The sequence below is a fragment of the Hemiscyllium ocellatum genome, chromosome 16 (genome assembly GCF_020745735.1).
Source record: "Hemiscyllium ocellatum isolate sHemOce1 chromosome 16, sHemOce1.pat.X.cur, whole genome shotgun sequence".
Lineage (NCBI taxonomy): Eukaryota > Metazoa > Chordata > Chondrichthyes > Orectolobiformes > Hemiscylliidae > Hemiscyllium > Hemiscyllium ocellatum.
Window position 1 is genome coordinate 45,987,390 of NC_083416.1, and position 13,323 is coordinate 46,000,712.

Sequence of the window (13,323 nt, forward strand, 5' to 3'; positions counted from 1 at the left end):
TTAACTCATGAAATACTATCCATTGTTAGACAGTATGCCAAGGGGTCTGGCATATAGGTACTTACTTCCTTGCCTAAATAAGCAAGGAAAAAATATGTTAAGATTGCTCTGTTGCTGTAAAATGCACAGACATGCATATTTTATACCACTAGTTCACTTGACAAGTACTCGAAACTGAAATAAAAAAATCCAGCATGAGGCTTATTCCATGAGTTTCATATTTAGCAATTTACAGTATTCTAGTACAAGTTATTTCAGCTCTATAGCACCAGTAAGGTATAGTATTTCAATTATACATAGGTTCTTTTAGACTTTTCGCACTCTGAAAAACTGAACTCCAATTTTAACTGATTCCTAGAAGAACACAATTGCTTAAAATTATTTCATTTAAGGCAGTGACGTCAGAGGTTTACCAAGTGAGGTATCAATGTCTCAATTACATTGGGGATGCTCTTTGGAAATCCTCCTCTCGATGCTGCTGGTACATTTCATTTTTAGACATGTCAAGATTCATTTTCTTCTTTAATCTTTCCAACCTATCTCCTAATCTCTCACTGCATTAGCCTTCACTTCTAATGTCTCCATAAAGTATCTGGGAATGTCTTTACAGATTCTACAGAGACTCCGTTTTTGGATGCAGATATAACATCCAACATGGAAACAGACCCTTTGGTCCAACTCGTCCACGCCAACCAAACTAGTTTTGGACTAGTTCCCAAAACTAAACTAGTTCCAGCTGCCTGTATTTTGCCCTTATCCCACCAAACCTTTCCTATTCACGTTCTTATCTATGTATCTTTTAAATATTGTAAATGTACCTGCATCCACCATTTCCTCTTGCAGTTCATTCCACACATGAACTGCTGTATAAATAAAGTTGCCCCCATGTCCTTTTTAAATTTTTCTCCACTCACCTTAAAAATATATCCCCTAGTTTTGAAATCCTCCACATTAGGGAAGGTGAATAGCAAAAGTCTTCTTCCTATGCCCCTATAATTTTAATGAACCTCGATGAAGGTCACTCCTCAACCTCCTGCAGTCCAGTGAAAAAAAATCCCGGCTTTTTACTTTTTTAAGCTCAAACCCTTGATTCCCAACAATATTCTGGTAAATATTTACTGAATCCACTCCAATTTCACAATACCCTTCCTAAACCAGAGTGACCAGAACTGCATTCAGTACTCTAGAAAAAGCCTTACCAATATTCTGTACAACCTCAACATAATGTCCCAACTCCTATACTCAAATGTCTGAGAAATGAAGGCAAGGGTACTAAATGCTTTCTTAACCACCCTGTCTACTTGTGATACAAATTTCAAAGAAATATGTACCTGAACATATTACCCAGGGATAGACCAACCATTAACTGTATAAGTCAATATCATTTAGTAAAGACTCAGGCTTGTGCTGTTAAATTTCTGATATGAATAAACACAGCAAACAAAGTTTGAAATAGATATACAATTTATTGTCCAAGCTGTGAGTAGGAAAAATACACCTGTGCACAGGAACAAGCAGACCCTGCTTATGGAAAACATCGTGCTATCAACTGCTATTCAAGCCAAAAAGTTCACATAACATTTAAAAAGCCCTCGTTTACCACTTCATCTCAAATCTGACTTTAGAGCTGCCTAGGTAGCTGTAATTTTAAAAAAATTACTTAGTGCAGATGTAATTGCTGGTTTGATCAGTGCACCCATGAAAAATGGTAAACAAGAGTTGCTGCAGTGCATTATAGAGTGAAATCTGTAGAAATAGGTTAAGCACAGAACTAAAGATGTCCTTCTATCCTGAGTAGTGATCATCACTAAAGAAAATGGGGAGAAGGTTCAGATTTATGTAGCCTACAAGTTACCATCAAGGACTCACTGGAATACACTTTTATTTGGACGTGGTAATGAATGTGACTGTACACGAAAAGTAACCTGGTCTGTTACTTTCCTGAATATGTAAATGGGGTGTCTTAACCTTACATAAAATGCACCGATGAATTTTTTTTGCATTCTGTAAATCCAAATTTCTACATTTGTAGGACTATGCAAAAAAACTGCATATAAAAATTCCCACAAATACCCTACCAAAAAGAGATAAAATTTAATTTCAGTACAGTATTTAAATAAGACGTCACATTTTAAACAGTCACAGAAATTAAGCATACAATAGCATTTGGATTTGGTCTGTGAATTAACAGCTCCTTTGAACTGTGAACTGTATATATCCATTCTAAGTGACCATGAAGCTGAAACAATGAAATCAATACTGATTGGCCATTTGCCTGATTTACTTCAGTTTGGGGTTTCATGATGTACATTAATAAAATGGTAAAGCAAGGAAAACATGAGTAAACACCTTTTATTCACACTTTACAAAAAGCTACTCATTAAATCTACTACAAACAATACTACCAGTAATTAGTTTACTGATTATAAATTGGACATGTTTGCTAATTGTACAAACAAAGACGACTGCAGGTCCCAGACAAGGGTTCATTATAAATCTCTTATGGGTATTTACTATATCTTTAAACTTAGTGAGCTTTCCAAAATTTTTCATTCTATTCTGGTTTTGTCTGCACCACCTTTACTTAAGTGCTTTGTCTTTTTAATTAAATGTTTTAAAAGTTAAAATTTGTCACAATCCATTTAACTACATTCCACATCAACTGTAAACTGGAATGAAGACTGGTCCAATTTTCTTTAGTGTCACGTTGTGTTCTTTTGTCTCTCTGCCTGCAGTCGAAACTATAAAGCTAGATCAAACTATACCTCTGGCTCATTCAATGCATAATATAGTACAAGCTAATTCCAAAGGCTCCCCCTTCTTCCCCCTAGCACCTTAAACGAAAGCACAGCAAAAGCTAACCTACTAAAGCTTGCACACTTGGCTTTAAGAATATGCTACCAATGGCACAATGAACAGAGAGTAGAGATATAGCTCTGGTCCAGCTGAAAAAACACAAAATCATGACTGTTTAAAAAATAATGGATTTGAAACTTTGTCTGGAAGACCTGCATGCAAAATATAGCTCAGTTCTAGTTTACACTGCTTCAGAACATTAAAATACCTACCAAGGAATGCTACTTCTCTACAAGATCAAAGCACACGACAATGGTGGTGGTATGGTCTCACATGATGCAGCTTTCCTTGGTGAAAAGTAGCACTGTGCAAAGGGACAGAAGCAGTGCTAAGGTACAATGGGCTAAAGTTATACTCAGTACCCTACTGTACCCAACCTGATCAACAATGTGGTGTTCATTGCTCCACAAGAAAAAAAATGCCACAGAGCTTATACAAAAGTGTCTTCATAAAATCTCACAAATCTTAACAGTTTTTATTTTTTTAAAAAAATCTCAAAAGAAGATGCTCAGGATTTCTCCGCATGCACAGGCAGTGCTGGTTCCAAAAAACCCCTCAGAAAATAAAAAAAAAGTTGATGAGGCACGTCATGTAAAAAAAAATTAAGTCAGAGGAACTTGGGTAAATTCAAAGATTATAAAGGTTCAAATGCTGATACCAAATCCTGAGGAGTGAAATACTTGAATTTAAATCAACAATGTCCTCAACTGTAAAAGTAGTACACAAGTTACAAACCCAGAACAGTGCAAATATTAGCAGAGGAAACCTGTTGCAACTTCTTTTTTTCTTTACAAATGGTTTTTTTTAAAGCATGTAACAGATAAAAATTTAGCCTTAGTTTACAATACAATCATTTTTCCAAATCTGTTTTAAATCTTTTTAGTACAAAACGCCTTAAATCAGGTCTTCTATGGTTCATATACAATCATTAAAGGCTAAATTCAAATTCAAATTTATACAAACACTTCTCAAAATTGTGGGAGTGAAGTATGGAAAGAAAGGTCCTCATTGGCTACTACTGGCCTGAAAAGGTAGTGCTAGGCAGATTTTGTGTGCAACAATACACAGTTGATTCCTCTTTAGTAAAATAGTTTACTATTTTGTCAAGTAGGCAATTTTACAAATCAAGCTCACAAACCTTTTACACCTGTATATTATCTTTAAACGAACATGTAAATGAACCACTAGAGTTAAGACGCAAACAGCAGTTTTAGCAATGTTTACAAGGACGTTATGGAAACATTTTAGGTTCTTCTCATTTTAACTTTGGTTTGAAGCACTCTCAAGTTTCTACTGAAAGAAAAGAAGTGCGCTTGAGGGCTACTGTGCATTGAGGAAAGTTTTGTTTTGAAAAAGAGGAGTGGGAAGGGAAAAAAATCCACATTTGCAAACATAGATATGGACAAAAGACTTATTGTCTGACCAGGAATAAAAAAAAACTTACCACATGGTAGTCTTAAGGGATAATTAAACAAATTCAGGGAAGCAAAAATGGAACGAAAAATAACATTTCTGTGAACATTTGCCATTCAAGTCTTTAAAGGAACTTACATTCATTCTTGAAAATTCTTTAAGCAATCAAATAATGTTAGATTACAACACTTTCATCCCATCTCCCTTCCACAGCACTATGCCCCATGTAGCAATTTATTAGACTTTCCACCATATTACAAAATGTTCAGAGAAAAGGTGACAATGTAAAATGTTTCATTCACTTAGCTAGATTTCAAAAGTGCACAACTGCATTTTAAAGAGAACTTGTTCTGTGAACATTCCTACGTAAATAAAACATTGCAGCAAATTGCCTCCCCTTCCCCAATCTAAAAGGAATCAACTGTATAACATATATAGAGACTGGAAATTTTGCTTCATTTTACACCAAAAATGTGGAAGCAAAAAGCAATAGCTTCGTAAAGATACCCATTTTCGGCATTTGTTGACAGTATACAAAGTAGGAAACAGGGCTCAGAATTTCATTATCTGCAAATAGCACCGGACTACTATTGTTTATTACTCAGACAATCTATCCAAGAAACAAATTTTAAAATTGATTAAGAACATAATTTAGACAATAATCCTACTGGCCATACTTCACTCCTCAGTACTTTGATTTTACAATTTTACAAGATTGTTTAAGAGGCTTCCCTCCAAAAACTACACAACTACCTTCTGCCTGGCAGATGGATACCATTTACTGGTGACACAAAGGGCAGTAAAAGCTCCAGTTGTGCAAAAAGTGAGAAATGGTCAGATGGGACATGTGGATGTGGGCAGCCGCTGATGCTGTTTTCAATCAGCCAATTAGGATCCAAAGGTCCAAGGACACCCAGTATGTTAATATGAGGCTTTGAGTAGAAGATGTAGTCAATAATACCCTGCAGTCAAGAAAAATAAAAGTTAACTTTTTTCTTAAAAATATGATATTAAAGTATAGGTTTGTACCGAAGTTTGATACCATGTACAAGCTGAATTATCCAGGTAATATCAAACAGGAAACAATGCTACAAAACACCATTTGACAAAATACTTAAGGTTTAGAGTGATCAAAAAATCACTGATGCTGAAGTTTCTGTATTCGTGGCCAAATGTGCTCTCTGACCATCCTAAGATAAATTCTAAATAAAATAATCCACCGAAACCATTAAAGAACAACTTTCTTTAGCTAACTCGTATGGTCCACCCTGATTCTCTGAACATCCAAATGATGTTAGCTGACCGTCCAGATCCCTGATGAAGGGCTTTTGCCTGAAACGTCAATTTTCCTGCTTCTTGGATGCTGCCTGACCTGCTGTGCTTTTCCAGTACCACTCTAATCTAGATTCTGGTTTCCAGCATCTGCAGTACCCATTTCTGACATCCCAATTCAATAGTCTGTTCCTGTTTTTCCCCATATCTTTTGATCTCTTTAGCCTGAGGTGCTACATTCAATTCCTTCTTGAAATCAAACCATGTTTTTGCCCAGACTGCAAAACATGGTAGCAAATTCCACATCCTCAACGCTCTCTGGGTGAAGAAATTTCTCCTAAATTGCAGTTCTAATTGTTTTACCCTGTATCTTAAGACTGTGACCTGTGGTTCTGGACTCCCCAACTACCAGAAACATCCTTCCCTGCATTTAACGTGTCTGGTTTTGTTAAAATTTTATAGGTGGCATGATTGACGTATAAGACAAGGTTGAATCGGTTGGGATTATATGCATTCAGGCTCAGAAAAATGAGAATGCATATAACCCTAACCGAGTCAACCTTGTCTCATACGTCAATCATACCACCCCAAATTCAGTCTGGCAAACCTTTGCTGCAATCCCTCTAGCAAGAGCATTCCCCACAGATAAGGTGATCAAACCTGCACACAATATTCCAGGTGTGATCCCACCAAGGCCTTATAAAATTGCAGCATTACAGTTCACATTAACAACAAAAGGATCAGGTACTTAACCTAACAAACTACATTTTTTATAGTAGATTTTTACAAAAATTACAGTCCTCAATTGGTATATAGTCTGAATTATGATTTCCCATTTTTTATTTAAACTGAGTACTCTAAAGCTGAAGCCTTTAATTAGGGGAAGAAAGGACAATGGCAAAGGTCCAACACAAAAGATCGCTATTACCATTAAACTAAAGGGTGTAGGACAACACAAATTTTCATAAGTGGTGAAAAAACCATGATTGAATCAAAAGATCTCATTAGAATTTTCACAAACCAAGTATTTTGGACTCTATTGAGACATTCACTCAACTTTAAAAAAGATGCCCAAATGTTAAAACTAACCAAATGTAAAACACATTTAATTTTGGCAGTTGACTATAAAAGTGTAAACATTTCCCTGGTTTAATGGGTAAATATCAACTGATACTGAGGTACTTACTTTGAAGTCAAAGGTATAATTTGTATAAGGCATTAGGCCATTCTCATAAGCACTCTTCAGCTTAAAGCCATGAGTGATCCTTGCACTTGGAGTTCCATTTTTTCCAATATTACTGAATTTCATTAGACAGTCACTATATCTCAGTTCTTTAAAATCCTTGTGGTTTGTATCAACTCCTCCAGTGGCCAAGTATTCTACAACACCTGAAAGTCAGCAAAATAAACATTTTTAGCCTAAAAATAAAACAAAACAAATTCTATTTAGATTACAACTTTGCTATAGAAATTATTCTGAACTGCTTAATTGGAATAAGAATCAGGCCACTTAACAGAGGGTATGTGAACATGAGGTGTCAAAGGAATAAATAGGTAATCAAACACAGTGAGGGAGGCATTGCACTTAATTCCAGAGCTAACCATGTTCATTAGATATTGGGGTGTACTAAATGCATTCTGAGCTAGATTTTTATTCTTTAACTGGAATGCGCAGCAAACATATTCAACCAAGAATAATCGTAAAGTACTATAAAACAAAATACTGATATCAACTTCTGGGCATAGCAGCACTAAAGTACAGTAGAACCTCGATTATTTGAACACGATCAAGATCCCGATGATTGGGTAAACTGTGTTATTTGAATATTCAATTATTCGAACAAAATACTTCCCACCCATGTTGTTTGGATAATCGAAAGGTGCCCCATAATTATGCAAAGTGAAAATTTCCCCAAGTACCTGTTGTAGTACAGAATTTTAATAATTGCTATAAGTCAATAAAATAATAAATGGTTGAGGTGACATGACATATAGCTTTTTCTGAATACCCCTGACTCCTGGAAGGCAACCAAACACCTTGTAATGCCCAAACGACAATGTTTTATTGTTACAGTGCAGGAGGCCATTCAGTCTATATTATCTGTACCAATTCTCTCATATGTTCAAATTTCTCTCCTTAGCCCAGCTCTTGAACACACTTGTGCTAGTCATGGTTTTGGACATACTGGTTACAATCAGGTTCCTCAGCAAGAGCCATACTTGGGTTGTGGTGGTAATTAAAATGGCAGAAAACTGACAATGTGACCTTCAAAACTCAATGTCCATAAATGGTCATTTTCTAGCAAGCATCATTGAAAGAGAAAAAAAAAAAATCAGATAAATATTTAAAGGAAGTGGAATAAAAGGTGGCTCAGGAATCTTATCAGATTTCTCAATAATAAAACAACATCAAAATGTGATCTGCTTCGACACCAGTTCGTGCCTAATACAGCACAGGTCAAGGAAGCATTGGCACTGGACTAGTGAATGGCTGTATAGAAGACAGGTTGACATAGGAACAAGAACAGGCCATACAATCCTTCAAACCTACCGTGGGCAGGCATAGCTGAGGCAAGTCCTCAGTTATGATACTGCTAAATGTTGGAGTGGGTTCAATGGACCAAATGATCTATTCCAATTCTACTGCTTGTTGTGTTCACCAGGTTTTCCATATTCCTTTATGCTTCCAGTTCACAAAAATCTGGTAAATGGCCAATGGTACGTCATTTTACTAATGTAAGACTTTTTAGATGAAACCTGACATGCTGAACAGAGCATGTTGCTAAGTTAGTGAAACACACACATCCATGATTGAAGAAAAAGAAATGTAATAAGAAATCAATGATGACTGAAGACTAGAAACTCAACCGAAGCAGTTTTGTCATGAGAGCTATGTAAGTGTTTGAAAACACAGATATTCTCTCCCCACCTCACTCTCACTCTAGATGCAACTACACAGAAGCAGTGACATGGACCTGTTTCCTTGCAGCACCAGTGATGTGAACATAGTGTAGTAAGAATTCAGCTACTGATCAATTGACACAGAATTTGCTAGAATGGAGAAATCACACAAAGTGCCGCAAATTGGAATTTCCCAAACCCACGCCCAGCCCATTCAATAATAAACTGTTAATTGCAGAAATAAAGAGTTTTAGGCTAAGTAATGGATGAGTTATAGAATAGTTTGTATAAATCTGTCACTTACTTTTGTGTATCAAAGTTTTATAAAGCCCAAAAATGTAACACAAGGGACTCCCTGACACTTCATGATATTGCCAATCCTCTGAAATTCCACGCCCTTTGTCCCAGTAATTTTTTTTATCCATAGTCAACAGAGCTTATCAGCAAACAACACCACAGAAAAATCTCACAATAAAATATGTGCCCTGAAACACTCACTTCAATTGCTCCCAGAGACTGTTACAAAAGGTAATAAAGCAGTCCTTGTAATGATTTTGATAGATTCTAGAAGAACAGGTTAGCATAACCTAACTCACTGAGCGAGAGAAATCAGCTAGCTTTGTTCTCTGACATACACTTCTTGTCTGTTAAACATCACACTGAGAAAGTGCAATATAATAACAAAACGTACTTGCATGAGAATTTTTGCAAACTCATACACAAGACTTCATGCACAAGAGTTGATTTAGGTGTTTACGACACAATTACGTTTTGCTGCCTGAAAGGCATTCCTGCTCTTTAGTAAAACAATTTATGGCATTTTATATGGTATAATGAACCTGCCCTTTACACAGTAGCTTACTTTATAAAATAATGCATACACTAACTTACTAGAAATAAAATGGTAATTTAGTAGAGGTTTTAAAAACTACCTAACCATAGATCAAGTTTTTCTTTGCTACTCCAATTAAACCACAGACAGCGAGCAGAGAATATATTCTACCTAAGTGATAAAAAGATAGATATTTGAACATTTTTATTTTTGCAAAAAGGTTTGATTTGAATAGCTTTTGAACAAAGTTATTTGTGTGCCAGAATTCACTGGTTAACAGTTGTTTATTTCTTATCTCAGAGTTCGAAATCTACATCTAAACGCAGAATTGTCTAAGTTCCGAGCAATCCCATGTCATGAGAATATTTTGTAGGAAGTAAAAATCTCGTGGAATATAGAAGTGACATTAACAGCAGTGAAGCCATGGTCAGGGATGAGAAAAGAGACCCAATGCCTAGAAACATCTGTTCAAGTAATAAATAACTAAATTATTGTAATATCTTTGGCCACAGAGTTTCAGAGAAATGAAACCAAGCAATAAAGAACCACATAGCAACTAAACAAACAACATATTATTATCCATCATGTTAGTACTTAATTCAATCCATCAAAAGATACTACTGCAGAAACAATTAAATCTAACGTACTTTAGATTGTTTTAAAATCAGTTAATTGTAAATTAGATCCCCAGATACAATGGCTTACTCTGGAATAATCAAAAATCATTTTTCTCACAGTTCTGAGTATATCATTGCAACTAGGAGGTAAATTTACAACGAACTGTTGAAGCTACAGAAAATAAATTAAATGATCACAATGCCCAAGAAGAATCATTCACGCACAATACGATCATAAGGAATAGGTAAAATTTACAAGATTCTAAACTGAAGTACAAGTGGAAATTTCTTTCACATAACTTCAAATTACCAAATTTCTAAGCATTGTCACGATCACATACAAGTAGTTCCTCAGAATGTCTCTGAACTAAACATTTGTACCAGTTAGTTCATAGCTCCTTTAAATTTGAGTATTTCAATTTAAAAGCAATAGGCAGCACAGGAGTTTTTTTTAAGTGGATTTTTTCCCCCCCAGAAATGTAGTTTTTAACATATTCATTATGCCACATATGCTGATGGAAAACGCCAGCCAAAGATTTGAAGAACTAATGGGCAATTAGAACATTTGTTGTATGATTTGTACTAGATATTTATTATTAAAATTTGTGGAACACAATTGCATGATTTTTCCTCATTTATTCCCCCACATTTTTTTAATAGCTCTCAATTTGTCAAATATTTCAAAGTTAAACACAGTAATCAACTTGCATTCATCTAGAATCCTTAGATGTAACAAAAGTCCCTAAAGTGCTTCAAGGTGACTGTGGAGGTGGTGAAAGATGCAGTAAAACAACGAGAAAAACCGTGACCATTGGGAGAAATGCAGTGAAACAAAAAGGGTTTAGGAAGAGCTCTGGAGCGTGAGGACTATAACTGGGTTAATAACTGTTACTCATGGTAGAATGCAAGAAAGGTGGAAGATGCTTTGCAAAATAGCTTGGAAGAATGTGTTACACATATGGATATAGAATTGGAGGAGTCTGGGATGATAAATGCAGGACATTGAAGAATACGAGTAAATCCATGGAGGAATTTTGAACCAATTAGGTTGGCCTGGAGGTGCCAGAAGGGGCAATGACTTATCAGTCTTTATAAAAAAACAATTTTTATACTTTTGTCAAATGACATATTGGAGGGTCACCTTTGTCGTAGCTCATCACAATGAATTTCATCAGTTAATAAATTATTTTCATTCATAGTTCACAATATTTCTGACTGAACATGTGTTTTTAACATTCTAGAAAGAAATGACTAGATGTAATCGATGCATTAAAGTACTGGTGCCACCATAACACAAGGTACATTAGCAATCCTTACCTGAATCTGGCAGTGAATTGAGATCTGCACACAGTACAAGAGGAATGACATTAAGGTCTCCTGTGACAGCGCCAGGTCTGAGTGTATGAGATGCCTTTTCAATTATGTTCTTCACTTCAGACAGGAACATCATGGTTTGTATCAGTTTCACATCCGAATACTCAGGATCCCAATGCATATGTGCATTTGCAATAAGAATGAGCTGCTTTTCCACACCATGAAATGACTTCCCAGCTAAGGTTGAAAAAATTGTCAAACTGTTAAAGTGTTTTTACTATTCTAGTAAAATATTTTCAGGTGTACAAACCCATACTAAAATGCTTTGCTTGCATAGCTCTTACCAACAAAAGCTTATTTGCCCATATCTTTGGGATAAAACTGACAAAAGTTGGGTAATGGCCATTTGTTAAGATCTGCCCATGTATACTGCTATTTCACAACCAATTTCAGTAATACCTCAGCCTTAAATTATCCCCAATTGCCCAGTCCATACACTTAACATTTCTGTCACAGAATGTGGGTACGTACTGTCTGCAAAATCACCAATTGTTGCTCATTCCCCAATTTCCCTTGAGAAGACAACTGTGAACTGCCTTCATCCAGTGCTGCAATTAAGGTGGTGTAGATACAGCCACAGTACACACACTCCTCAGTATATGCAGATTCAGTTTGACATAGTCGAGAGGTCAGTCCCAGACACTATTTCTTTCCCTTTTGAGACGCACCAATGGACTGTGCGCTCTTTCGTGGTAGATAGGGGATTTGATTATGACAAATCTGTGTTATGTATTAACTGCAGGAGTTTTGTGTCCATGTACCCCCACAGATAACAAGGATTTGGTGAACTATTGGGATGGGCAGAGGAATTCCTAGGCTCCAAGTAACTGCAGTGTACAATCTAAATGACAATTAAATTTCACTGACATATTTTCTATTTTTTTTTAATTTATAGGTTAAAATGTACAGCTTTACGTCAAAAATACACTTTGAATGCAAAGTCAAAATCTTGCTCGAGTGGTCATCCTGCTTCATCTGATCTTTACCACACACAGTCTTTATTCTCTGTCAGCATCATCATAGAAAGTGATGCTACAAAAGCCACAAAAAGACCTGACCCACTCTCACTAGTATCTTTACATACAGTTGAGGAAGAATACCACTTCGACTAGGACAACACATCTATCCAAGGGCAAATCAAACAGACACACACGAGAATTCCCAGAAGCATGGCATTCCAACCAGAACTTTACCAATAAACACATTGACTTAGATCCCATTTACCACCCCCTGAGAAAAAAACCAGGAAATGACATCACCACAGGAAATGACGTGATCAGCCCAAGGAAACCTAAACACAAATAGAAAGCTGGCCATACCACCAGTGCTTCACAAGAGGCTCACTGATTATGTTATCTAGTATAGTGACGAAATGTCTGAAAATAAACCTTCCAGCTAAGTGAGCAAATTTACATCCAGAAATTGCTCTTTAACAATAAAGGTCCATCCAAAAATGTATCAAATTTCTACTTAAAAAGCAACTGCAGCCTTCCCATTAAGGTGAATTGTTTTATACTTGAAGGTGTTCCAGAAAACTTCATCCAGGGAGATGGAATTAATATCATGCAAGACATCAGTGCTCATATCAAGCATACTCAGCTGTAATATGGTCAGATGCAGGGTAAAGCTCTCTCCATTTCACCTAATGAGACTTATACAAATAATTAGACATAAAGAGACAAATATTTCTCTATGTTGTGGGGTTCAACAGGGCTCTTATTTGGCCATCTTCACAACATTCCCATATTAGCTAGATTTGTTTCTACAATGTTTTATAATTAAATGGAGATTACAGGATCCAAAGTGATACAAAGAAAAGCAACACCATGCTCCAGATATAAGTTCTTCTGCCAGCAGTAACAATGGCCAAAATAGAATGCTGTAGATAGCAATAACTTGGTGAACATCAATTACATTTTCTCCGACTGGGCCTCCCTAGCAAGATTTACATTATTGTCCAAAACAACTTACATATCAGGAGAGAACTTGAATTTTTTCCTGGAAATAATATTCATGGCATCATATCTAACTGAGAACAATGGCTTCATATTATTAATC

The 13,323-nt window shown here is 36.0% G+C and overlaps 1 protein-coding gene across 3 annotated transcripts in view; it reads right to left on the reverse strand.

The window, feature by feature from the left end:
- Nucleotides 1–1,446: 1,446 nt before the first annotated feature.
- The window catches only part of LOC132823400 (CCR4-NOT transcription complex subunit 6-like), a 79,696-nt gene continuing 67,819 nt past the window's right edge, over nt 1,447–13,323 (reverse strand). For all 3 annotated transcript variants that reach the window (XM_060837196.1, XM_060837197.1, XM_060837198.1), the window contains 3 exons: nt 11,209–11,442; nt 6,728–6,930; nt 1,447–5,231 (listed from right to left, as the gene is read on the reverse strand). In XM_060837196.1, coding sequence (XP_060693179.1) covers nt 5,019–5,231; nt 6,728–6,930; nt 11,209–11,442 — 650 coding nt within the window. In that variant the 3' untranslated portion in view covers nt 1,447–5,018. The remainder of the gene's footprint in view (nt 5,232–6,727; nt 6,931–11,208; nt 11,443–13,323) is intronic.